This window comes from Triplophysa rosa, linkage group LG21, assembly GCF_024868665.1.
Source record: "Triplophysa rosa linkage group LG21, Trosa_1v2, whole genome shotgun sequence".
In the NCBI taxonomy this organism is placed as follows: Eukaryota; Metazoa; Chordata; class Actinopteri; order Cypriniformes; family Nemacheilidae; genus Triplophysa; species Triplophysa rosa.
The window spans coordinates 17,514,511-17,541,972 of record NC_079910.1 but is presented as its reverse complement, the minus strand read 5'-3'; the positions used below and the strand labels follow the sequence as shown (position 1 = coordinate 17,541,972).

Sequence of the window (27,462 nt, the reverse complement as noted above, 5' to 3'; positions counted from 1 at the left end):
TTATTAGCATTTTCCCTACCCACATGCTCTTTTACATGAAAAAAAAAACGTTTTATTAAAAGAGCATATTTTTTACTTAAACATCACATGTATTGATAATAGGGTTGGGCGATGTCTATCTAATTGGCATGTCTGCGGCGTTATCAAGTGAGGAGCGTCTTTATACGATGCGTGCTGCGCAGACACGCGTCTTCTTTATACAATGCGGGCTGCGCAGACACGCGTCTTTATACAACGCAGGCTGCGCAGACACGAGTCCTACAACGCGGGCTGCGCAGGCATGAGTCTTCTTTATACAACGCGGGCTGCGCAGACACGCGTCTTGTTTATACAATGCGTGCTGCGCAAACATGCGTCTTCTTTATACAACGCGGGCAGCGCAGACACGCGTCTTCTTTGCTGCGCAGACACGCGTCTTTATACAACGCAGGCTGCGCAGACACGAGTCCTACAACGCGGGCTGCGCAGACACGAGTCTTCTTTATACAACGCGGGCTGCGCAGACACGCGTCTTCTTTATGCAACGCGGGCTGCGCAGACACGAGTGCTACAACGCAAACTTATATGCCCCTAAGCCTTGTTCATATTTGTTTACAAAGTGATTTGCAGCACAGAGCAGCGAGAGTCACGTGACAAAAGTGAAACATTTGTTGGAATCACGATGTCGGCTCAACATTGTGATGTCCGTCAGCCATCGGCGATGGACGATGGCATCGTCTATCGGCCCAACCCTTATTGATAAATAATTCGTAACTGGCATTTTTTAATAAAACAATTAGGGTCATTTTGATATAATGCTGTTTTTAAATGCAGTTTTAGATTAGATTATATTCAACTTTATTGTCATTGCACATGAAAACAAGTCAATGTAATGCAGTAGCATCTAAATAGAAGTGCAAAGTAATGCAGTATAGATATATGTACAGTTATCGCTGCTGTCCTTCTGAAACCTTGTATCTCCATATTTTGTGATTTAAATTTTTATTTATTAGTCATTTATTAGTCAACATTATTAGTCACCCTTTATATTTGTCACTGGGTTTTTCATATCCATATATCATATCTTCATATCAATATCTAACCAATAAAATGTATTAAAAAGTGTTTGTCAACTGTGACAACACAGTATTTAATCATTTAAAAATTACAATGTTTTTCCAATTTCCTGAAAATTTAGACATCTGAGATTTCGTAAGGATAGTGACGATATACAAAAATAAATAGATATACATAATTACTATGGGTATATACAGAATATATGAGTATACAGAATTTGAATATATAAATATATATACATATGAATATACAGTGAATATGTAGACTATGCAGAATAGAAATGAATATATATTATTTATATCAGAAATATACAGAGAATACTAGGCAGAATGTATATGGATAAACAGAATATTTAATATTTTAGTATTCACGCCTATGGAAAGCTGACAGAGTAGTCATTTATCTACATTACATGGGCAGTTGTCATTTTCTTTTCTCAGTACATTGTTATAGTGGTTGTATCATTGTACAGTGGCATCATAGTATATACTTCAGTATAAACTAAGTTGTCTTTGGTATTTACTATATTGAATGAGTACTGTATTCATGTATAGACAGGTAAAAGATATTTTAAGTAACATCTTTGTATTATCATGTTACATAAAAGTCATAGTAATGCATAGAACATTTTGTTAGGACAAACCCAAAATCAACCCCTTTACCGTGATGTTGACCATTAGCTATGTAATATGTGTTCATCGGTTTATTGTCATCTTTGCAATCCGTCTTTCCTGTCTTCTTAGTACTCCTTCCCTCTGGCTTTGTGAGCCGATAGGAACACTGGGGATTTTCCTTTGTAAGGGAATAGTTAATTATCAGTCACTTGTGTCAACCCCAAAAGATCTTGAATTGAAACCATGATTCAATTAAAGCGATCCACAGCGCCTGGTATTACACAGAGTGAATTTTTCCTTAGGGAGTCTTACACACACACACACACACACGTTTTGTGAAGACTTTTCATAAACATAATCATTTTTACACTTTTATACTGTACAAACTGTATATTCTGTCCCTTCACCCCACCCCTAAACCTAACCATCACACAAACCTTCCTGCATTTTTACATTTTCAAACACCATTTAGTATTTATAAGCTGTTCTCATGGGGACCAAAATGTTCCCACAAGGTCAAAAATGTTATTACTGGTATTTTCATCTTTGTGGGGACATTTGGGCCCCATACTGTAGGGTTTACCGGGACAAACACGTGCACACACACACACACCTTCTTTTTACATAAGTCAATTGTTGGTGAAGAGGATTGTGGCAAGGGGGGCGTGGTTCAGCGAGGACAGCAGCGGGAGAGAGAGTTGGGAGACAAGCGGTAAGTGAGTGGGGTGAGTGCAAATGACGAACACCTGTGTCCTATTCCAGTAACTGGCGTGGGGAGGCTTAAAAACCAGCAAGGCAGCAGAGCAAGGGAAGAGAGAGACGGACGCTACCACAGAGTGCTGAGGAGGACGTCGGGAGAAAGAAGGACTCGAGAAAGTTCTCCAGTTGTTTAGACTGTTTTTGTTTGTGTTTGTGAGCGCATGTGGCGCAACGTCGAGTGACGACGAGCACGGAAAATAAAGTTTCCAGTGGTAGTAACTCCGATCCCAGCCTCTTCCTTCCTGTGTATATTGAACATTGTTACAGTGGTGCCGAAACCCGGGAGAAAGGAAGGAAGTAGGAACGCCGCGGCCAAAATGCAGAATCCGCCGGCCTCGCCATTTGCGGAAGTGATTGCATCACTCGCGGTCCTCCACCGAGAACAGCATCAGGCTTTGCTGCAACTGAGGCAGGACCAGGAAGGGCGGTTCCAGGCCATCGTCCAGGCCCAGCAGGAGGACCGCGAGATGTTCCGGAGCTGGATGGACCAGGGGGTTCAGACGGGGACACACGCCAGGCAGACACCACCTACACACCTGTTGCTGACCAAAATGGGCCCGCAGGATGATCCTGAAGCCTTCCTGGATCTCTATGAAAGAGCAGCGGAGACCAGCGAGTGGCCGAGGGAGCAGTGGGCTCTGCGGCTGATACCGCTCCTCTCCGGAGAGGCACAGGTGGCGGCGCAACAACTTCCCCCCGAGAATCTGCTGGTCTATGCTGAGCTAAGGAGAGCCATTCTACAAAGGGTCGGCCGGAGCCCTGAGGAACACCGCCAGCGATTCCGGTCGTTGGGGTTGGCGGAAACCGGTCGACCCTATCTCCTAGCTCAACAGCTCCGGGACTCCTGCCGCAGATGGCTGATGGCTGAGGGCAGCGACGTTGAGAAAGTGATCGATAAGGTGGTACTGGAGCAATTTACGACCTGCCTGCCCAGGAAAACGGCGGGCTGGGTCCAGTGCCACCGACCGACATCGCTGGAGTCAGCCATCCAGCTGGCGGAAGATCATATGGTCGCGTGCCCTGGGGTCGGGGACCCCTTACCGGCCGCGTCTCTCTCCACACCACCACCAATCAGACCGGTACCTGCTCCCCGGACCCGACCACCCGGACCCCTGAGAGGCCCTCCTCGCGGACGAGGAGGCTACGGACCGGGATCAGCCGACGAAGGAGGAGCCATGACCGGACGACCCACGGGGAGCTCGACACCTGGCTCCAGGTTTACACCGGCTGCCCCGTCCTCCCCACGCCAGACACCCACTCCATTCCCTGCCGCTGGGGCGGCGGGGAGGCCTGGGCCGGCTTGTTGGCGCTGCGGGGACCCGGACCATTTCGTGAATCGCTGCCCCCTGATGGAGGTGGGAACCATGATCCGGGTCCCGGACGCCCCACAGGCTGCCCCCGGTCCGGCTGGCTGGTACCAGATACCTGTGAGTATTGGGGGAGGTATATATCAGGCTCTGGTGGACTCGGGTTGCAACCAAACCTCTATCCACCAAAGCCTGATTCGGCCCGCGGCATTGGATAAAAGCCGCGAGGTTAGGGTTCGGTGTGTGCACGGGGATGTGGTGAAGTACCCCCTAACGGTGCTGCCAATCAAATTTCGGGGGAAAAAGCATAGTGTAGAGGTGGCGGTTAATCCTCACCTCCGACATCCGTTGATTTTGGGTACAAATTGGCCTGCTTTTTCCAAATTATTGGGGATACTGTGTGCGGATGTCTCGTGGGGTAGAACGAAGCCAGGTGGGAGAGGTTCCGTGCAGACGGGCAGTGCTGAACCGGCGTTGCCGGGTGCTGACTCAGGGGAAAGGAGCGGAATTGAGAGACTAATTCTCTCTGACCGCGATGATTTTCCCCTGGAGCAGGCACAAGATGAGACGCTGAAACGGGCTTTCGAGCAGGTCGCGTCCATCGACGGGCAGCCTGTTCAGCCTGCACAGCCCCTCTCCTACCCGTACTTTGCTATTAGGAACAATCGGTTATATCGAGTGGCCCAAGACGCTCAAACCAAAGAGGATGTAACCCAGTTATTAGTTCCAAAGAGCCGTCGGGAAATGCTTTTCCAGGCGGCTCATAGTAATCCTATGGCAGGACATTTGGGACAAACTAACACTATAAATCGCCTCATGGCCCGGTTTTTTTGGCCGGGCATTCACGACAATGTGCGCAGGTGGTGCGCGTCTTGTCGGGAATGTCAGCTGGTAAACCCACCGGCCACCCCAAAAGCGCCATTGCGCCCTCTTCCATTGATGCAGGTCCCCTTCGAGAGAATTGGCATGGACCTCATCGGGCCATTAGAGCGATCAGCAAGGGGGCACCGTTTTGCATTGGTCTTGGTGGACTATGCAACACGATACCCCGAAGCAGTGCCACTCTGCAGCATCTCGGCAAAGAGTGTTGCGGAGGCCCTGTTTCGTATCATCTCCCGGGTGGGGATCCCCCGCGAGATCCTCACAGATCAAGGCACGGCGTTCATGTCACGCACGCTGCGCGAACTATACGAATTGTTGGGCATTAAATCGATTCGCACCAGTGTCTTTCACCCACAAACGGACGGGCTGGTGGAACGATTTAATCGCACATTGAAAACCATGATTCGTAAGTTCGTTCACGAAGACGCCAAAAATTGGGATAAGTGGTTGGAACCCCTCTTATTCGCGGTACGTGAGGTCCCACAAGCCTCCACGGGGTTTTCCCCCTTTGAGCTTCTTTATGGCCGTCAGCCTCGAGGGGTGCTAGACGTACTAAAAGAAACTTGGGAGGACGGACCGTCTACGAGTAAGAACGAGATTCAGTTTGTACTGGACCTGAGAGCAAAACTCCATACACTGGGGCGGCTATCCATGGAGAATTTGTTACAGGCCCAGGACAAACAAAGCCGTTTGTATAACCGGGGAGCCAACCTTCGAAAATTCACGCCGGGAGAGAAAGTGCTTGTGTTGCTCCCAACGTCCAGCTCTAAATTACTTGCAAAGTGGCAAGGACCCTTTGAGGTCACACGGCAAGTGGGGGAGCTTGATTATGAGGTCGTTCGGTCAGATAGGAGGGATGCACGTCAAATTTACCACCTTAATCTCCTGAAAAAATGGAGTGAGGGGGAGTCAGCGATGCTGGCGACGGTGGTGACCACAGAGGAGGATCTCGGGCCAGAGGCAAATGTAAAAACCCAATCTCTTGCCCTGACCCCGGGGGGAGACCACCTCTCGCCCTCCCAGCTCACTGACCTGGCCCGCATGCAAGCGGAGTTTGCCGACGTGTTTTCCCCCCTGCCTGGTCGAACGAACCTCATTCAGCACCATATCGAGACCGAACCTGGGGTAGTGGTACGCAGTAGGCCCTACCGGTTGCCCGAACACAAGAAAAAGGTGGTTCAGGCGGAATTAGAGGCCATGCTGGATTTAGGGGTGATAGAAGAATCCAACAGCGACTGGGCGAGCCCGATAGTTTTAGTGCCTAAAACGGACGGCTCGGTTCGGTTCTGCGTGGATTATCGCAAAGTTAACGCCGTGTCGAAATTCGACGCGTATCCAATGCCGCGAGTCGACGAATTGTTAGATCGGCTGGGCACCGCTCACTTTTATTCGACGCTGGATTTAACAAAAGGATACTGGCAAATCCCCCTATCGCCAGCATCCAAAGAGAAATCGGCCTTCACCACGCCGTTTGGATTACACCAATTCGTGACTCTTCCGTTCGGATTGTTTGGGGCTCCGGCCACCTTCCAGCGCCTCATGGACCGTATCCTCCGGCCTCACGCAACGTATGCCGCTGCCTATCTGGATGATATCATTATCTATAGTAATGACTGGCAGCGGCATATGGAGCATCTGAGAGCGGTCCTGAGGTCACTGAGGGGGGCCGGCCTCACCGCCAATCCGAGGAAGTGTGCAATTGGGCGGGTGGAGGTCAGGTATCTGGGCTTCCACTTAGGTCATGGGCAGGTGCGTCCCCAAATTAATAAGACTGCAGCGGTTGCAACCTGCCCGAGACCTAAGTCCAAAAAGGAGGTGAGACAGTTCCTGGGGCTGGCGGGGTATTATAGACGGTTCGTGCCCAAATATTCGGAGCTCACCAGCCCGCTGACTGATCTCACTAAAAAGGAAGCGCCAGATCCGGTCCAGTGGACGGAGCAGTGCCAGCAGGCCTTTACCCAAGTGAAGGCTGCTCTGTGCGGCGGGCCGCTATTACACTCTCCTAATTTTTCTCTCCCTTTTTTGCTGCAGACTGACGCATCGGACAGAGGGCTGGGTGCAGTCCTGTCACAGGAGATGGGGGGTGAGGAACGGCCGGTGCTGTACATTAGCCGGAAGCTCTCTAAGAGGGAAGCTAAGTACAGCACCATAGAGAAGGAGTGTTTGGCCATCAGATGGGCTGTCCTCACCCTCAGATATTATCTCCTGGGGCGGGAATTCACCCTCTGTTCGGATCACGCTCCCCTCCAATGGCTCCATCGCATGAAGGATACCAACGCGCGGATCACTCGTTGGTATATTGCTTTGCAACCATTCAAATTCAAGGTGGTCCACAGGCCGGGTGCACAGATGGCGGTGGCCGACTTCCTCTCCAGGCAAGGGGGGGGGGCCTGCAGGCCGGATGGCTCCCCGGCCTGAGTCGGGCGGTGGGGGTATGTGGCAAGGGGGGCGTGGTTCAGCGAGGACAGCAGCGGGAGAGAGAGTTGGGAGACAAGCGGTAAGTGAGTGGGGTGAGTGCAAATGACGAACACCTGTGTCCTATTCCAGTAACTGGCGTGGGGAGGCTTAAAAACCAGCAAGGCAGCAGAGCAAGGGAAGAGAGAGACGGACGCTACCACAGAGTGCTGAGGAGGACGTCGGGAGAAAGAAGGACTCGAGAAAGTTCTCCAGTTATTTAGACTGTTTTTGTTTGTGTTTGTGAGCGCATGTGGCGCAACGTCGAGTGACGACGAGCACGGAAAATAAAGTTTCCAGTGGTAGTAACTCCGATCCCAGCCTCTTCCTTCCTGTGTATATTGAACATTGTTACAAGGATATCGTGCACCTGATACTTCCAAACATTCACATGAAAGCTTTTTATAGAAAGAAACCATGTAATACCTCTCCCTCCTCACTGTATGTGACATTTTTATAGGATTTTTTCAACAAAGCAAAACAATTTAACTGAACTAAACTATAAAAAGTACATCAGCACTACAAACTTAAAATAAAAAAAGAATATAATTGTCTGTAGGCTTGTCAAACTGTTATATTCATATTGCTGTTATAAAATTATGTGTGCCGTCATATATGTTTACATATGAAATGCAAAAGCTATCATACTGCATCCATTCATGCCAAGTATTTTTTTTGACACATGAATGTTATCGTCAACCTTTACAAGAAATAGATTTGTGTCAAAAATACCTGTCATTTCATTTGAAGGCTTGTATGTCTTGATGCTTTATGAGTGGACAATGTAAGAATATAGTCAAATGCATTAAATATTAGCAATAATACCATAAAACTGCACATGTAATGTGAAGTGCTACATAAAATGTAGTCAAAGCATTAAATGAATTCAAGAGTATTTCTGGTGGGATCAGTTGCTATAGCCTACCCAGGGCTCGAATTGAAGGGGAATGCGACCATCCCAATTATAGTTATTATTATGTAATTATATATACGTTTTATAATACAAATCGTCTTGTGTCGGGCGAAAACGTACTCCATATTTTATCTTTTTTTCCATAAATCATAACTATTATTCAGAATTTACCTCTGTCTGTGGGTTTTGCGAATGTTTAACCATTGAAAAGTGTTTAAAAGAGCTTTTGACTAAACCTTGAAACTTCATTGGATCATCAAGCTGTCAGTCAAACGTCATAAATCCACTGGCTATACCATTAATGAATATATGATCAAAATGATGTTTACTAGTGTTTAATTCTCACTTTCTGTGTCTTTCAGTATTCTGTTTGCAGATATTGAAGGTTTCACCAGTCTGGCGTCACAGTGCACAGCTCAAGAGCTGGTCATGACTCTGAATGAACTGTTCGCCCGCTTTGACAAGCTGGCCTCGGTAAACAAGAAACCAACACATGATCAAAACCATTTTATTACTGTAACATTACTCAATCAGCATTGTCTGAAATCCAGCAGTTTGTTTTTTAAATTACATTAAGTCTTGTTTTGCATTAAGCCTTTTTTTTACGTTTTCGTTTGTCCTTTGGACGAAACTCAATTGTTATGAACACGTTTTCACACAGTGTCACACGCACGCTCAAAAATCACACATTCTCACAAAAATGTCTTTCTGTTTTTTTTCTGTATCACACACTGGCCAGAACGGCTGCCATTTTTTTACACCTCAGCGTGAAGCTGCTGTCTCTCCGGCTTGAACTTTCTAATTAACTTCTGTTCTCTTTTGTGTGTGTGTGTGTGTGTGTGTGTGTGTGTGTGTGTGTGTGTGTGTGTGTGTGTGTGTGTGTGTGTGTGTGTGTGTGTGTGTGTGTGTGTGTGTGTGTGTGTGTGTGTGTGCGTGCGTGTGTGTGTGTGTGTGTGTGTGTGTGTGTGTGTGTGTGTGTGTGTGTGTGCAGGAGAACCACTGCTTACGGATTAAGATCCTGGGAGATTGTTACTACTGTGTGTCAGGGTTACCTGAGCCCAGAGCAGATCACGCTCACTGCTGTGTGGAAATGGGTGTGGACATGATAGAAGCCATCTCGTAAGTCTCACTCAGCGTTCAGGAAATAAAGAGATGAGAACATACGGACCAAAACACCTGAAAACAACAGTATTTTTTTTTTAGATTTAGATTTAATTTTACTATCATTGCACATGTACGAAGGTACAAGGCAACGAAATGTGACCTCTGCATTTAACCCATCCAGAGAGAAGTGAACACACGTACCCCCGGAGCAGTGGGCAGCTATCACTACAGCTGCCCGGGGAGCAAGTAGGGATAAGGTGCCTTGCTCAAGGGCACCTCAGTTGTTACCCTCAGTTGTTACCCTGGGAATCGAACCGGCAACCTTCTGGTCATGAGTCCGACTCTCTAACCATTAGGCCACAACTGCCCTATAACTATAATAATATAACTATAACTAACAGTTTAATGTATGTATACCTGGTGACAGCATTAGGATAAACAAGAACACATGTTCACCCTGATGGAGGGTATTAATGATCATTGAGGAGAAAATATTGTGTGCAATGTATATCCTAAATAAGATACAAAACTGTATAATGGTGTCTAAAATATCTCACTGAATTTTTGTTCAGTCTTGTTCTCTAGTTGAAATAGCAAAACATCCCAGCACATAATTAAATGTGTGTGAGAATCAAAATAACAGAATATCTTTTAAAAAGTTATTTTAGATTAAATTTTATTATTACTAAATTAATTTACTAAAATTCACTTTGGCATTATTTAATATATATATATATATATATATATGTATATATTGTTAGTAGTTCACTGTCATGAAACTGACAGGAATGACCCAGATGCAGACAGCCGAATTAAACAAAAAGAATTTTAATATGTAAAGAACACAAAACAAAACCCAGGATGGGGGAAAAACTAAATTAAACAAGGACTCAAAACAAATACTTCCCACGAGGGGGCAAAACAAAAGATGACCAAAAATACAAAGTCCACTTGATAACAACCAAAAGACACCAGGCAAGACGAGAACACGATGTATCAGGGGAATGCAAACAAGAAGTAGGGACGCTAACAAGGATCATAATACAGGGCAGGTGACAGGAATTAACACTATCGGGAACTAACAGGGAGATTACACGGGGCAGGTGAGGGGAATGAAACACTAATGGGACGAGAATAGCAGCAAACAAGGGGGCGGGGCTAAGAGACGACACGAGGACACATGGCGCAAAGTCAAAACAAAGGCCACATGTCCCCACACATAACATAACAAACACAAAAGGCATGGTACTGTCACGACCCTGTCCGCGGAACTAGGAAACTACTGACAGGAAGGACAGGATCATGACAGTTCACAGAATGAAACAAAAATGATTATTTTACCTAAACACATACCTATAAATAGTACATTTTAAAATCTGAAAACTGTCTCTGAAGTGTTTTTGTCTGCGGCTGTATATATATATACATGTATGTGTATATATATATATATATATATATATATATATATATATATTAGGGCTGTCAATGTTAATGCGTTTATGCATGTGAGTAATGTTTTCAGATTAACTCGTAAAAAATATTTAACGCCATTAACGCAACATCCATTTTTTTACATTATATAATCACGCTCACATTCATATAAAGGCCTTTAAACTATTTAGGCGCGATTTGAAATGGTTGTATTGACACGTCCAGTATAGATTGAGAGCTTCTGGCTGTGGAACACGGCTCAACGCAACACGACAGAGGTCCAGTCTGACTCTGGTGTACACAGGAAGCGCATCAGACCTGCTTTGGGCGGCGGATCTTAAAGGGGTCACGCTCTTAAACGTGCTGCTGTGACTCCTGTCACTAATGTTAATCAAAGAACAAAAAAAAAGAAGAAATCAATGTGATTTTGTAGCTTTAATGAGAATTCTTCTGCATTGCATGTATTTAGCAGTAAATACTAAAGTGTTTGAGAACTTTATTTATTTTCCGTATATTTCCTACCTGTTAGACAGGTTAAGACCACTTAATAAATAAAGAGCAAACTGTCTAGGAATCTGTCAAAAAACTAAACTTTGTTTGTCATTTATTAGGCAAATAACAAATGTATTCACAAATAAACAAAAAAACATCATATTTTGAATGGCCTAGCATTGTTTTTATGAACTTTTAGAAAAGTCTCTGATGCTATTGACTGTAATTGGGCATCTGAATAAAAATATAATAAAGTGCTTTACAATTTTTTCTGCCTTCCTTGTAAAACAGTTCATTTGAAATGTATGCAGGTAAATAACATATTTTAGCATTACAAATACTATGGTGACTAAAGAGCTTACATATGCTTGTGAATTAACCATTAGAGGAACAATAAAAATAAAAATGAAATATATAACATACAAATCTTATTAATATAATGGATTGAAAAAAAATATGAATAATGCCTTATTAATGTGACTGATGTCGTTTTTATATATTCTGCAATTAAGGTTAAGGAATATTCATAGAAAATGTATGTAAACATTTTTTTAAATACGAAGCATGGGAGTTTTAGATCGCAGAATATGATTTACCGATGGCATATGTTTGTGTCTCAGGTTGGTACGAGAGGTGACGGGGGTCAATGTAAACATGCGGGTCGGCATCCACAGCGGTCGTGTGCACTGTGGGGTTCTTGGATTGAGGAAGTGGCAGTTTGACGTGTGGTCCAACGACGTCACGCTGGCGAATCACATGGAAGCTGGCGGCAAAGCCGGGTGAGACAACAGAACAAAACACAAATCGATATGAAGCTCATCAATGTACACACAGCACAAATACAAACACAAGTATAGGTGTATAGGTGTTAGAGGTCTGCACGGGCTTTAAACGAAAGCCCGTACCCAAGATTGTTTAACCCGACCAGACCCGGCCCGACCATTACAGTTACATTTTAAGCCCGAACCCGAAGTGTGTTTAACAGCAAGCTGATTTTTATGATTGCTTGCGATGATAATTAAACAAATAGCTACATGTAAGCAAACACAGTTTCATCAAGGCACAGCAGCCCCCTCAGCAGTGAACACACAAGACAAAATAAGAAACAGCACATGACTTACTAATAACGAAACAAAAGTCCTGCTGCTGGACGAGTAACGTTACATCCACGATCAGTGTGTCGCTGTAGAGAAGACGTACCCATCTTTTTGCTGTTATAAGCCAAGACAGCTTTGCAAGCTCTGCACTGTACATAACCGCTAGGGTCTTTGTTAGTTGAAACCACAAGATCATAATTCTTCCAGAGTGCCGCTTTCCCTGCATCATTTGGAACATAAGTTTCCCTCATTCATTTTTTGCTTTATCGCACTCATCTTACCATCACCAACTGTGTTGTGACAACGAGGACAAGAGCGGGAGCACGTGCGCCGAACAGTTTATGTGTGCGTGTGTTTTCTCTCGTGTTTTTGTGGTCACAACGCAGCAAACAGCAAGCGCACGCCACGGCACGCAAACTATGTATTGCCTATATATATTTTTTTAGTTACAAAGACAAACCCGAGGCTATTCATTAAACATTAACCCGACCCGAAACCTGTGAGTTTTTCGGGACCCATAGTGCTCTGTGTCACGGAACAAGCCGTTGTAACATGAATGGCAATTGAAGAACTGATTTCTGTCATTTATATCTTTGTATATTTGTTCTTCAGGAGAATCCACATCACTAAAGCCACTCTACAGTACCTGAATGGAGACTATGAGGTGGAACCAGGTTTTGGAGGGGAGAGAAATGCCTATTTGAAGGAAAACAGTATTGAGACCTTCTTAGTTCTGGGATGCAGTGAAAAACGGGTTAGACACATAATACTGTGTTGAGATTATGCTTGAACATCGCTTTCTCTTATAACAATTTTTTTTATTTTTTGTTTGCATCACTTGAACTGAATAGTAAAGAATAAGCAGCCACTACGAGCTCAAAATAGACAGAGGGTCATTCTATAATTAGGCGTACATGTCATGTCCATGGACTCAATTATCGATTTTAGAACATTTTCACTAACTTTACACTTCAAGCAATGATCACTTTTATATCCGGGGACATTTCTAATTAATTTAATACAAAATCCAACAAACACCCATCTTTTATCTTGCAAAAGTGGCATATTCTATACTAGATTCTATATTCTATTGGGTCAATGTGAGGTTTTGCCCTTCAGATTAGCTGTAAAATATATGTTTGTGTATATATTTCTTATAAATATTTGTCCAAAATAATCATTAAATTATTAGAAAGGTGTTTTAAAAATATATTTTGCTCATGCATCTACATTAAATCATCCATTCTGTGTATGTCCGAGAAATCAGTGTCAACCCCCTATAAAATCCCCTATAAATCAGCAATGGTTTGTTACAAAGTCACATGTCAAACATCACTTGATGTAATTTCCTTTTTTGGAGGGAAATTTGAAGACAGTGTGGCAAGTCATAACTTCTCTTCAGTATTTCATCCATGTCTGCACATAGAGTAGATTAATTGACCGTCAACTGTGTTATCAACATATTCTGTTGAACTTGCGTCACATGTTATATTTATAAATATGTAGAGAAAGAATATAAAAATATAAGTTGATCAAGGTCATGTACTAACTATTCCAAAATGGCCAAATTGTGTTACCATCAACGGTTGACAATCATTTGCAAATCAGTGTAAATGTATTATATAAAAAGTCATGCTTAAGCTTGCCAAAGAATTCATTTTGCACATTAAGGGGATATAATGTATACCTGTATTATTCAACCACCTAGTTTGTTTATCAAAAACGAATACTGATTTCCTGACTTTTTGGCTGACCTGAAATGTAACCCTAAATATAGAATGCCTCAGAGTTCATCTGTACTGTACAAATTCTAAGCAAAGGGTGACTACACGTGCTAAAATATAAAAAAATAGCTACTGTATTTTGTTTGTTGCCATAACATACAGTAATTTCCAATGTAACATTTATTCAATTTCATAGTTTTAATGGCTATCAAAAAATACGAATAAAGAATGAGTAAGTGAGCATGTCACAGCAGATTGTGTCTGAAGAAATGACGTTCAATATAACCCAGAACATTCAGTCATCTGAATTCTTCTGCTCTTGACTGTTGCAGAAAGAGGAGAAGGCCATGATGGCTAAAATGCAGCGGACGCGGACGAACTCGAATGAAGGCTTGGTACCTCGATGGGTGCCTGACAGATCTTTCTCCAGAACTAAAGACTCCAAAGTCTTCAGACAGATGGTGAGACCCCAGACGACCTGTCGGTCAATGTCGCCTGCACCCTTATCTCTCTCTCCTACTGTTCCTTTAGCTGTTTCTCTTTTCTTTTTCTGAAATCTTTCCACAAAACAGCATACAGGAATCACAAATGAGATCTCATTAGTATCAGATTTTTTGGGCCCAGAGAAAATCTAACATGTCTTCTACAGAAAGATCTTGGACAATAAGTATGATGCAGTCTAACAGAGCTATATTTGTTTCTTTTCGCCCAGGGTATTGATGAAACATCCAGTAAAGACAAGTAAGTGTGTTTCCTTCCTTAAAAGAAGATGCAAAATGCATGAAATGCTAATCGAACTGTTCACTTCCGATCTTCTCTTTTCTTCTCAAACACAGCCGAGGTGCTCAGGAGGCTCTGAACCCAGAGGACGAGGTGGATGAGTTTTTGGGGCGTGCCATTGACGCTCGCAGTATCGACCAGCTTCGCAAAGACCACGTGAAGAAGTTCCTCCTCACCTTCCAAACCTCCAGCCTGGAGAAAAAGGTCATTGGCCGAGTTCCAACTTGCTGTCCAGATCTCCACCCCCTCCCAGATTCATTCATTAGTGCTGGTGGTCCAGCACACTAACAGGAAGAATGAGAACGTCCTGTTTACTAAAGAGAAGATTAGAAGAAGGAATGCAGCGTGGTAGTCGAGGAAACTAGACTCTAGATTCAAACCTGTGTGACTTTCTTTCTTCCGCCGAACACAAAAGAAGATATTTGAAGTACGTTGGTAAGCAAGCAGCGACGGCACCCATTCACGTGCATGGGTAGAAGTGAACGGTGCTGTTCGGTTACCAACTTGCTTCAAAATATCTTGTGTTTTGCAGAAGAAAGAAAGTCAAACAGGTTTGAAATGACATGAGGGTGAGCGAATGATGACAGAATTTTCGTTCTTGGGTCATCTATCCTTTTAAGGCACATTCACTCCAAGGATGCTAACTGCAGATGTTTAAAGCTACATATTTTGATAAATGATTTCTTTTATTTCTCTAGTATGCTAAGAAGGTGGACGATCGTTTCGGAGGTTATGTGGCCTGTACGCTGCTGGTCTTCTGTTTTATCTCCTTCATTCAGATTGTCATATTCCCAAAGTGAGCGATCCACACACACACACACATGTACAAACACACACAAACACACTTTCATGACTCTAAAATCCCCATGTGTTGTTCTGCAGTACTCTGGTCATGTTGGGAATTTACATCAGCATCTTCATCATTCTTGCCAACATTCTCTTCATCTGTGCCATCTACTCCTGCGTGAAGGTAAAGTGATCTTCATCCTTTAAACAGTGGCTTTTCAGTTTACAGTGAGCTGACGTTTTCTCATTTTTATGTCTAATATATCTCGCCCTTTCTTTGTCTCACAGCTCTTCCCGGCTGCCATGCAGACTGTGTCCAAGAAGATTGTTCAGTCTCGCACCAACAGCACACTGGTGGGAGTTTTTACCATCATCCTCGTCTTCATCTCTGCCTTTGTCAATATGGTATGCAAACAGAGCATCTAACAGAAGGACATTTCAGCTCGCATTTGATTTATTCCAATATAAATGTTAGAAGAATAATCACGTGACCATTTACTCGCTGTCGTGTTGTTCTGTATTCTGTATCTTTCTTCTGTGGAACACAAAAATAATATATCAGAACACTCCATCCGACAGACGTCTGCAATACATAATTGGCTCATGTACAATACGTCTCGGAGACGCCAGCTGTCAGATGTCATATAGACATCTAGAAGACATCTGTAAGATGTCTATGACTTAGAATGTATGTAAAACTGCTCTTCAGATAGCACAGGTACATCTGTAAGACGTCTGCTAAAGATCTGGAAAACATCTGCTGTGTAAAAACATCTGCTAAACATCTTAGAATGAGCTGTTGTACATCCATTCTAAATCATACACATCTTACAGACATCTTCTAGAGGTCTATATCACATCTGACAGCAGACGTCTCAGAGATGTAGGGCAGATGAGCAAACAGCATCTGCCAGATGTCTTGCAGATGAAAATGCAGACATCAAATAGATGTCTGCTAGATGTATGTGTGCTATCAGGGTCTTTATTCGATTTTTTTACACAGCAGATGTTTTTCAGATCTTTAGCCGACGTCTTACAGATGTACGTGTCCCTGATAGCACACTCCATCTGGCAGACGTCTATTTGACGTCTGCATTTACATCTGCAATACATAATTTGCTCATCTGCAATACGTCTCGGAGACGTCTGCTGCCAGATGTCATGTAGACATCTAGAAGACATCTGTAAGATGTTCATGATTTAAAATGGATGTAAAACTGCTCTTTATTAGATTTGTTTACACAGCAGATGTTTTTCAGATCTTTAGCAGACGTCTTACAGATGTGCGTGTCCCTGATAGCACACTCCATCTGGCAGACGTCTATTTGACAGTTACAGTATGTCAAACAACAACTGATGTCTACTTATAATGTTCACGTGGTTTTTACATTCGAAAACATCAAAATCAATAAGTAATAGGCTATTTTCTACCCTGGTTTTGAGGCCGGCTGGAGAAATGCTCGAGTTTTAAGGGCGGGCCGCATAGAAGACTTGGAAGTAAACGCCCACTGCTATGATTGGATAGCAGCTTGCGTAGTTGACTTAGTTGGAGCCTTCTGTGAATTTGGTTAGACACGTAACATTACGTAATGTGATTTTACTCAAATTTACGGAATTATTTCCTGGATGTGATGGCAAGGCTTTGCGTATAGTTTGTATAGCCTATAGTTGTATGGTGTTTAGTGATATATGACCGTACATGTCAGCATTTAAGACCGGACAGAAGATCACCGTGATCGCGGGTCTCAAATGTTATAGTTTTCATGATGAATAAAGAAACGGTAGACTCTCAGCCAAAATGACCCAGCACCAGAAATAATATCAAAACACTTCAAAACAGCCTCCATTATTCACAAACGGTGGATAAAACCTTGAAAAATGATATATGAGCCTGCCAAATCACAGAGATGCCGATTACAATTATTACAAATGACTAGAGGTCCCCAGGTAATACTAGCGATCTCTAACAAAGCAATAGTGACGCATAGTACACATATGTTTTACTCTCATAAGATTGCTGCACCATTCCTATCGGATCCAATATTGAAGGCACAGCACTGCTTTTTAATTTTAGTCTCTCCGCAAAGACTTGTTCAAGGAATCCGCGTTGAAATGAAGCGAACAAACGCTCCATGTTTTCCCCACGTGAGCTGGGACGTTCCTGCTGCTGACCAACTTTATGGAGATGCAGATTTCATTTTCCAACAGGACTTGGCACCTGCACACAGTGCCAAAGCTACCAGTACCTGGTTTAAGGACCATGGTATCCCTGTTCTTAATTGGCCAGCAAACTCGCCTGACCTTAACCCCATAGATAGAAAATCTATGGGGTATTGTGAAGAGGAAGATGCGATATGCCAGACCCAACAATGCAGAAGAGCTGAAGGCCACTATCAGAGCAACCTGGGCTCTCATAACACCTGAGCAGTGCCACAGACTGATCGACTCCATGCCACGCCGCATTGCTGCAGTAATTCAGGCAAAAGGAGCCCCAACTAAGTATTGAGTGCTGTGCTCATACTTTTCATGTTCATACTTTTCAGTTGGCCAAGATTTCTAAAAATCCTTTCTTTGTATTGGTCTTAAGTAATATTCTAATTTTCTGAGATACTGAATTTGGGATTTTCATTAGTTGTCAGTTATAATCATCAAATTAAAAGAAATAAACATTTGAAATATATCAGTCTGTGTGTAATGAATGAATATAATATAAAAGTTTCACTTTTTGAATGGAATTAGTGAAATAAATCAACTTTTTGATGATATTCTAATTATATGACCAGCACCTGTATGTCCATATATGTCATACAGGTCTTGAACAACACGAGGGTGAATAAACAAACACTGAATTTCTTTTTAGGGTGTACTGTCCCTTTAAATGATTGCAATGCCCAAGTCTATTCCTCACTGATTCTATCAGGCTATGTACAGTAAATAGCCTGAATTTGTGTTGGTGTGTTGCCTACAGTTTTCCTGTGATACGGAGAAGCTGGTGGACTGTGTTGCAGAGCAGTTCAACTGGTCATCAGAGATGGTAACTCCCTGCGTCATTCACAACCTGTCCCGTTCTACGGCAGGCGGCCTGGATATCTGTCCCAGCAACACACCTTCATGCCCCTTCCCTGAGGTGAGAATGTGTGTTAGTCTGATCGCTGTGTAGTCGCATCGAGCGCTGTACACCCCCTCTGCTGATTTACATCATGAACCCGTTTGACTTACATCGCCACACTTGCGTTTACCATTTTTTTGTAACCTGGTAGTCCACCACGATTCAGATCTGGCTCGATTCTGGGATGAAACGGCCACTTGATTTTTTAAACTTTATCAATTGTACATGCTTTTTCATGCTGACGACGATGTGTGTTTTTAACATTTCACTTACAGACAACAATGTTGTCAAAATGAGCCCTTAAAACCAGTTTAAAGCTAGCCTTATAGTGATTTTACTAATCCTTTAACTTTGTTTCGTGTCTTTCAGTATTTCAGCTACAGCGTGCTGCTGACTCTGTTGGCGTGCTCAGTGTTCCTGCAGATCAGCAGTATAGGGAAGCTGACTTTAATGCTGCTCATCCAGCTCACTTTCCTGCTGCTTGTGGAGTGGCCAGAGGTGGCGCTGTTTGACAACGCAGACCTCTTTGTGACTGCCAATGCCCTGTGAGTACAGCTGCCGGCCACTAGAGGACATCTGAGTCATGTTTAGCTTGAGCCGATATGTGCCCTCTATTGTTTACCATGAGAATTTGAGCAGTAAAATCACATCTGAATGTATTAAATGTGTCAAATTAACCAAAATTGACCAATATTACATTTAGCGTGTAAATATGTATATATTTAAATCATGATTATACATTATAGACCACTAGTATTCAGAATGGACTCTTAAATGACATTCTATTGCTGATGTTAGTTATGTGCCTTTTCTCTGTTTATTTGTGTTAAATAAATGTTTTTTGCTCTTCTCTTTAAGCATATTTAACGAAACATTGCAGTGGTAAGGCCTATATTTCTCTCCGATTGTTGCTAAAATCTTTCCTTTTACATTTTTTATCATCTTCGCGTGTGCATAAATAAAATAAATCTTTATTATTTCCCATCAGGTCCGGTCTCAATGCCACCATGGATCAGTGGTATGTGTTAAAACAATCATTTATTTCCTTATCTTTTGTATACGTTTTTTGTTTTGTTTTTACTTAAAGAAAAGTAAATTGTCATGAACTGTTGCATAGTGCTCTGTGTTGTATTCTGTTACATTCATGCTTTGCAAATATTAAATGCTGTGGGTGTGTGAATAAACCGTTGACCTGCTTTCTTATTGCAGTCCTTTCAGGGTGACGAAAGTCTCTCTGAAGGTCATGACCCCTGTGATCCTCACCGTGTTTGTATTGGCACTGTACCTACATGCCCAGCAGGTGGAGTCTACAGCACGTCTAGACTTTCTCTGGAAACTTCAGGTATAGCTGCAGCGACATAAAACATGCTTGGCATAAAACATTTATGCCAAGCTGCACTTGGCATAAAACATAATTTTGACTGAGAACTGCCCAGTTGGACAGAGTTGGAGCCTTGTAAAATCACCAACCACAGTTTGTCTTTTTAATATGTTATGGGTGGGGAAATCTACCATCCATAATACCACAATGATAGGCTGCAGCCTGTGTCCTAAAGGTTTTGAGGACAATATTATAGAATTTTTAAAACAGTAAATGTGTTTAGATCAAAAGAAACTTTTGAAAACAATGTAAAAGTAATGTATACCGATCGTTGTATGCACGAATCGGACAGGGTTATTATAGTCAACTAAACCATTGAAACATTTCGATTAATTGAAATAAAATAAAATATAGACCTAGATATTATTTAGGAAAAAATGTTGTCTTAATAATAAACCAAAATAAGTTTTAGTTGAGACATTAAAATTATTAGAGGAAAGTTTGACAAAAGCTAAACTAACACTGAAAAAAAGAAAAACCTATAAATGGAGAAATAAACAACAAACGTAAACTTGCAAAAAAAAAAACTAAAATTAACACGAAAACTTAAGTTAAAAAATTAAATAAAAACTTAGGTAATGCAATTTTAACAGTGCTATTTTCTTGCAACAAAATGTCCCATACTCAACTCTGACTATATTTCAAAGATATTGGGCATTAAAGGGATATTTCACCCAAAAGTGAAAATTCTGTCATGAATTATTCACCCTGTAGTAGTTCTTCCAAACCTGAATGTATTTCTTTGTTTGGTTGAACACAGACACAGATATTTGGATGAATGCTTGTAACCAAACAGTTCTTGGACCCCATTGACTACCATAGTAGGAAAAATACAATGGTAGTCAAAAGTGCCCCAGAACTGTTTGCTGTCCTACATTCTTCAAAATATCTGCTTTTGTGTTCAACCGATCAAAAAATAGAATGTATTTTTTCCTACTATGGTAGTCAACGGGGTGCAAGAACAATTTGTTTACATGCATTCTTCCAAATATCTTTCTCTGTTCATTCCAACTTATCCATACTAGTACTGTTCTTCTATATCATGTTCTTCTGCAGGCTACAGAAGAGAAAGAGGAGATGGAGGAGCTTCAAGCCTACAACCGCCGGCTCCTCCACAACATCCTGCCTAAAGATGTGGCCGCCCATTTTCTAGCCAGAGAGAGAAGGAACGACGAGCTGTACTATCAGTCCTGCGAGTGCGTAGCCGTCATGTTTGCCTCCATCAGCAACTTTTCAGAGTTTTACGTGGAGCTGGAGGCCAACAATGAGGGAGTGGAGTGTCTGAGGCTCCTCAATGAGATCATCGCTGATTTTGATGAGGTAGGCCTGGAGACAGAAGTAAGAGGAAATAGCAAAACATTTTGAATGATGCTTATGAGATTATCAGTGACACGTTCTTGTCGTTCGTCTGTCGTAGATCATCAGTGAGGAGAAATACAGGCAGCTGGAGAAAATAAAGACCATTGGCAGCACCTACATGGCCGCGTCGGGCCTCAACGACTCCACCTACGACAAAGAAGGCCGTTCGCATATAACCGCCCTGGCGGACTACGCCATGCGCCTCCGCGAGCAGATGAAGTACATCAATGAGCATTCCTTCAACAACTTCCAGATGAAGATTGGTGAGCAGAACTTGCAGGGTCACATACTGTAGGATTCCAGTGACTGTGACCAAAAATGATCTTCATCTGTTTGTATGTTTGTAGGACTGAACATAGGGCCAGTGGTTGCAGGAGTTATTGGAGCCCGGAAACCCCAGTATGATATCTGGGGAAACACAGTCAACGTGGCCAGTCGGATGGACAGTACTGGGGTTCCAGACCATATTCAGGTACACCCTCGCAGTCTTAAATGAACCATTTACACCTTGGAATACCATCAGTACAAGAAGCATCAATGTTTTCTTACAATATTCTATGATTTTTTTTGCTTCTCACAGGTGACCACAGACCTGCACCAGGTGTTGGCCAGTAAAGGTTACCAGCTGGAGTGTCGAGGGGTCGTAAAAGTTAAAGGCAAGGGTGAGATGACCACTTACTTCCTGAACAACGGACCCCCCAACAGTTAGCAGCGCACTAGTGTTCCTTCGGATTCCCACAATTCCCCAGAGAGAAGGATTGCGTGATGCAACCCGAAGTCAAACAAGTAGCCATCGCTATCACTTGAAGAAAAACAAACAAAAAAGGAAAGATCATTGAAAAAAACAAACTCCAGACCGGAGAGTCATGAACTGGCGGTCTCGGGTGTTGAAGGACGAATGCTTTTGTTTTAAAGCCTCAGGCTCCTTGAAAGATGAAAAGTCTGATTATTTAATAAAGGCCTTTTATTCGCCGAAGAGAAACGCTGTACATAAGGCATTTCCTCCCTATCTGTTATTTTTATTTCAGGAGAATATAAATACAGGTACTCATGTTCTGTTCTGAATTCCTTATTTATTTCAAGCTTGATGTTTTTGTGCAAAAAGTCCTTTATGGAAAAACGTGTGAAAATGACACGCACATTTATACCGTACGTAGAAATGTACGCCTGTATATTTGTGTGTGCGCAAATACAGTATCTGTATAAAGCAAGGAGAGAACTATTGACCAAAGACCAAAGTGTTTAATAGAGAAGTTGTCAAAACGTTTTCGGAAGTTTTGAATATTACATAACGCCCGCACCCCTCTGTTTTTACAACGTTTTATCATTTCATGTAATTTACACTGGTTGACCAGCAATCCGGGTGATCACATGAAGGACTGAATGAATTCTGTATTTCCGTCAGAACGAAGATGAGTTCCTCTGGAAGGGTGTTTTTTGTGTGTGGGGGGACCAGGTCATGTCCTCAAGGGAGACTTTTGTTTTGTGTATTCCGCCAACCATTTCTTCTTTTTCAAAGAAGTATTTTTGGTACAAAATGAAATAAAAGGAAAAAAAGAGTTTTTCGGAGGCACCTGGGGAAAAGCCACGGCATTGGAAACCACGGTACGAGACAGTTTATCGAGTTCCAATTCATTACAGAAGGACTTTTTTAAAACGAAAGAAATATATCTATAAATTATGACTGAATACTGTGCTTTTTCGAAGGGGCATAACTCTTTTCACTGTGAGGTTTCTATGATACGACAAGCTGCTTTCTTGCCAAACTAAAACAGCTCAAAGCATGTCTGATTGTGGTATCTTCTCTACGATTTTTGTTTGTTCGTTTGATTCCCTCAAGTTTTAATGTTTGGGTATTTTGCATCACCTCTGTATCCATTTTTTTATTCCAGTTATGGTTGTCCGAGTTATCCGTTCAGTTATGGTTGTCCGAGTGATCCGTTCAATTACGATTTCATTCCAGCTGAAGAGATGAAACTGTGACCTGAACTGAGAGGTTTGAGCGTGATGGTACCAACTGATCAACTGCAGCCAATGACGAATGATTGTGAGACCAGTATTCCCTCCATTGCATTTTTCACCAAAAAAAATCCTGTCATTTACGCACCCTGAAGTTGTTCCAAACCTGTATGAATCCCTTTGTTCTGTAAAACACAAAAGAAGATGTTTTGAAGAAAGTGGACAACCAAATTCTGGGGCACCATTGAATGCCATTGTATTTTTTCCCTACTAAAGAAGTCAATAGTGACCCAGAACTGTTTGGTTACAAACATTCTTCTAAATATCTTTATATGTGTTTAGCAGAACAAAGGAATGTATTCAGGTTTGGAACAACTTGAGGGTGAGCAAATGATGACAGAATTTTCAATTTTGGGCAAACTATCCCTTCCAGGCCCATTCACACCAAGAGTGAAATCTAACCATATATATTTTTTAAATCATCCCATATTTAGGAGAATAGCACAGGCCACCTCAAAACTATAACAGTTACGGTAGAGGAACAATATCATTGAGTTTCACAGCGATTTGTTTTTCTAGCTGACGACAGCCAATCAAATTTCAATCGAAATTTAAGGGGCTTGTGCATTTAAAACTGCAGCGGATGAGCTTAAAAAAGCGTTACTGTCTGTTGAAGTGTACTCTAATAGTCATCTTTTGGTGTGAAAGAGCCTTTAGGGTTCTTTCTAGTGAGCATCACTTTAAAGGGACAATTCACCCCAAAATAAAAATTTGATCAGTTTACGTAGCCTTTAATCTTTTCTCCGTGTAACACAAAAAAAAGACATTTGGAAGAACTGTCTGTTTTTTCGCATGCCGTTTCAATGAATCTTGATTAAAGCTGTCGTCTTGGGAAGCCATGCGTTTACTTTGTGTGTGAAACAGACCAGATCTTGTCATTTTTGGGTGAACTGTTCCTTTATGGAAAAAGCCACATGTTTTAACTTGTGCGTTGCAATATCTGTCAACAAGGTGTATACAGTAGGTTTAAGTCTGTAATAGTGAACTACATCCAAGCTAGCTGTTAACAGAACCAAAAGAAATTTCCCACATTGCAATGCAACTGCCTTAACTGAACAAGCGTAAATATACGATGACAGTGCCTCTTCAGCTACGGAGCATATCAAGAACATAATAACCCCTTATGGTCTTCAAACAGGCCGTGTTTGTTAACTCAGTCAGCTTTTTCAGTGTACTTGCATGGCATCCAAAGCTCCATTCCTGCTGTGTTGATCATTTATTGCACATTTGCTGTGATGGAAATTTGGTCATTACATGTCAGTTGATCATGTTGGTACCAAAGGCAGGGTGCCCTGTTGTTTCGACCAGTACGTGCAATAAAGTGTACATGAATTAACAACGTGAAGGAAGCAACCATAGGATGTGTTGTGCTGCGGTCAAGCAGATGATGTGTTTTAGTACTACTGAGTCTCACACTGGGGCCTCTGTCTGGATCAGGTCTGAACGACTCCTGGTCGCCTCTTTATTTCTGTAGATTTTTTCTTTGTTCGTTTTGTTGTTTTTACTTTTAGTCGAAGGACTAAAAAGGGTCTAGCTTTTCAACTTTGCAAAGGAAAGTTGAGAAAAGACTCTTGGTGATTATAAACTTCTCCCCTCTAAAAATAAATCATGTCTGTTTTATTTGTTTTTGTGATTGTTTTTTATTGTTGTTTTGTTAAAATCGCTCTTTTAAGATTTTATTTATATTTTGCTATTATGTTTGACTAACCAGTGATGATACAATATACAATGTTTTGTTTACTTCTTTTAAAAAAAAATAACAAATTATTTGACAGTGTCTATCCTTTGTTGATTAAAGCAATTAGATGAATTTGTTTGGGATTAATAACAATTCCTTTTTTACAATTTATAATTATATGTATATAATAAATAGGTATAATTATATATATTTATATAAGTATAATGATATTTTATTATTTATAATTATTTTGGTGATGTAAATTGATCGGAATGAGATTTTTTCTCTACTCTCTGCCCCTGAGTTGTGGGTAAAAAAGACACCACTCCTGCTCAGATGCTCTAAGAGGTTGCAAACGCATTTCATGCGTTCAGCCATTTAGTAATGCAAACACCATTGCTAAGGTAACTTAACCTCTGATCTTGGATCAGTCATTTCATTTTGTTAACAGTCAGATTCGGATACTAATGGAACACTAAAAAAAAGCTGGCTACTAAAAACTATATTTACTTAAGCAAAGTTTCATGTTTTGACAGAATATCCATAAAATATGACTGACAGTATTTGCAGGCAACCCTTGTACATTATAAAATGATTAAAGGAACAGTTTACCCTTAATTAAAATTCTTTCATCATTTATTCACTCTCATTCAAAAGCTGTATTCTTCTATGAAACACAAAAGACCTTTTTACATACAATGGAAGTTAATGGGGGGTCAATGTTGATTGTTTACCAAACTTCAAACAAGTTTGGAATGACACGGGGTGAGTAAATGATGGATTTTTTTTCATTTTTGACGAACTATCCCTTTAAGACTATATTTTGCAGTATATGTTCAACCCGCAATATGGTGATACTATATGTGTAGTGGATACATATGCTTATGTTTAATCTATTCTTTTTTTAAATGAATCTTCTGATGGTTAGGATTTTCCCCATTATGTCCCAAGAATAATGTGACCAGATATTATATCCTATTTTAAGACTTAACTCTGTAGATGCACAAGATGCACTGCATCTGAACTTCCCCGTTTTATATTTTGTTATATTTTTGCATTTCCTATTTCTCCTAAACTTGTTCTGTCCGCAAGGCTAACAGTTGCATCATGGATTGCAATAAGCGAATAACTTTATTTATTCAACAGAATGTAAATGGCCATACCATAATGTCATTGTGTGTGCCTGTCTGCTGTGTGTATGTGTACGGCAGTGTGTCAGATTGTCTTGATAGTTCCTGGACCAGGGATCAAAAGAGGCTGAAGTCTGAATTGGTCGTGGCCATCTCATTTACAAACCTAAGAAAAGCAATGGGGAGAGATGTATTAAATAATTGCATTGGAATTACTGTCCATATGTTATCAAAATGTTAAAACAAAGCAGAAAAGACTCGACATACTTTGTCATTTCACTGTTTCTGCGTGGGAAACGCCGGATTCGAGTCCAGGGTTCCTGATTCTTGGGGCCACCAGTGGGAACCCACCAACCGTACTGTTGATTGTCCGTCAGAGGTACACGATACACTTCTTTGGGAGCTGAGAGTTAAACAACATCTCATCAATGACAGTTTCATGCAGGCAAGTATGAATCCTTAGAAAATACTGTGAAAAGTCCCTTAGGAAAAGCCATATCTACTAGTATCAACTGAAAATTCAATTGAACCAAATTCATTTCAACGTATTATTAGTTAAAGTAGCCTATTTTAACACCCTGATCAAATCAGTGTAGTTGACAGCATATACTGTATTTTGCGATTTATAATCTGGTGGTGTGTAACATGGTTTATACATGATACAAGCTACATCATGCTTGGCTATAGAAAAATACAATTATTATCATACCCACAATAATGTATCTTTGACGAGTATAAAAGGTGTTTAAAGTCTGAACTTACACTTGTGAACGTGTCTGATGATTTGCTTAAAATACTGGTCTGGGATCAGTCCACCGCAGGGATCAGCGCACGTCAATCCTCTTTTCGTATTGATGGGTGGAAGTCCGTTCTCTTCACGTTGCAACACTGAAACATCTGAAAAAAATTATAATAATAACACTGAAACATCTGAAGGAGATACAAAAGACTTCAGAGGAAACTGCCTTGCTGGAGTGCTACAGACTGCTATTACGTTAGTGTTTTCAAGAACGCCTCCAATAAAGTCGCGCCCACGCGCATACCTTGAACGTTTAGTTTGATTTGGGCTGACGATAACATCTTGTCCCCAACAGGCCGTTGATAGCCCAGATATGTTAATCCAAAGAAAGCCATAACCTCATTTATAACTCCATCTGATCAAGAATTTAAAGACAGCCGAACTATAGCAGAAACAACCGAACAGGTGCCGAGAAAAGCCGAGCACAAGACGCTCACGTTTTAGCGCGATTTGTAAAGGTCGCTAAAGAAGCTAATGTTTATAGTGTTACCATGGAAACTCGCGCGGCCCCCTCATTCGTGTTATTCAGGCCGCCGCATGCTTTCAGACGGAAGACCAAAATATGAACATTTTAACATCCAAGTTAAA

The 27,462-nt window shown here is 41.7% G+C and overlaps 2 protein-coding genes across 3 annotated transcripts in view; one reads left to right on the top strand and one right to left on the bottom strand.

Moving 5' to 3' along the window:
- The window catches only part of adcy6a (adenylate cyclase 6a), a 62,564-nt gene extending 37,677 nt beyond the window's left edge, over positions 1 to 24,887 (top strand). For both annotated transcript variants that reach the window (XM_057319604.1, XM_057319605.1), the window contains exons 6-24: positions 8,348 to 8,459; positions 8,977 to 9,104; positions 11,633 to 11,791; positions 12,722 to 12,863; positions 14,166 to 14,294; positions 14,546 to 14,574; positions 14,670 to 14,817; positions 15,312 to 15,409; positions 15,496 to 15,583; positions 15,688 to 15,804; positions 18,368 to 18,526; positions 18,878 to 19,053; positions 19,367 to 19,390; positions 19,497 to 19,526; positions 19,718 to 19,850; positions 20,946 to 21,209; positions 21,307 to 21,511; positions 21,596 to 21,720; positions 21,829 to 24,887. In XM_057319604.1, coding sequence (XP_057175587.1) covers positions 8,348 to 8,459; positions 8,977 to 9,104; positions 11,633 to 11,791; positions 12,722 to 12,863; positions 14,166 to 14,294; positions 14,546 to 14,574; positions 14,670 to 14,817; positions 15,312 to 15,409; positions 15,496 to 15,583; positions 15,688 to 15,804; positions 18,368 to 18,526; positions 18,878 to 19,053; positions 19,367 to 19,390; positions 19,497 to 19,526; positions 19,718 to 19,850; positions 20,946 to 21,209; positions 21,307 to 21,511; positions 21,596 to 21,720; positions 21,829 to 21,957 — 2,395 coding nt within the window. In that variant the 3' untranslated portion in view covers positions 21,958 to 24,887. The remainder of the gene's footprint in view (positions 1 to 8,347; positions 8,460 to 8,976; positions 9,105 to 11,632; positions 11,792 to 12,721; positions 12,864 to 14,165; positions 14,295 to 14,545; positions 14,575 to 14,669; positions 14,818 to 15,311; positions 15,410 to 15,495; positions 15,584 to 15,687; positions 15,805 to 18,367; positions 18,527 to 18,877; positions 19,054 to 19,366; positions 19,391 to 19,496; positions 19,527 to 19,717; positions 19,851 to 20,945; positions 21,210 to 21,306; positions 21,512 to 21,595; positions 21,721 to 21,828) is intronic.
- A 273-nt stretch (positions 24,888 to 25,160) lies between these two features.
- LOC130545215 (testis-expressed protein 49-like) lies at positions 25,161 to 27,377 on the bottom strand. The gene is made up of 4 exons (XM_057319617.1): positions 27,119 to 27,377; positions 26,838 to 26,972; positions 26,343 to 26,478; positions 25,161 to 26,241 (listed from the first exon to the last, which is right to left on the bottom strand). The coding sequence occupies exons 1-4, from the start codon at positions 27,207 to 27,209 to the stop codon at positions 26,193 to 26,195; spliced, it is 411 nt and encodes a 136-aa protein (XP_057175600.1). The 5' UTR covers positions 27,210 to 27,377; the 3' UTR covers positions 25,161 to 26,192.
- Between the last annotated feature and the right edge of the window lie 85 nt (positions 27,378 to 27,462).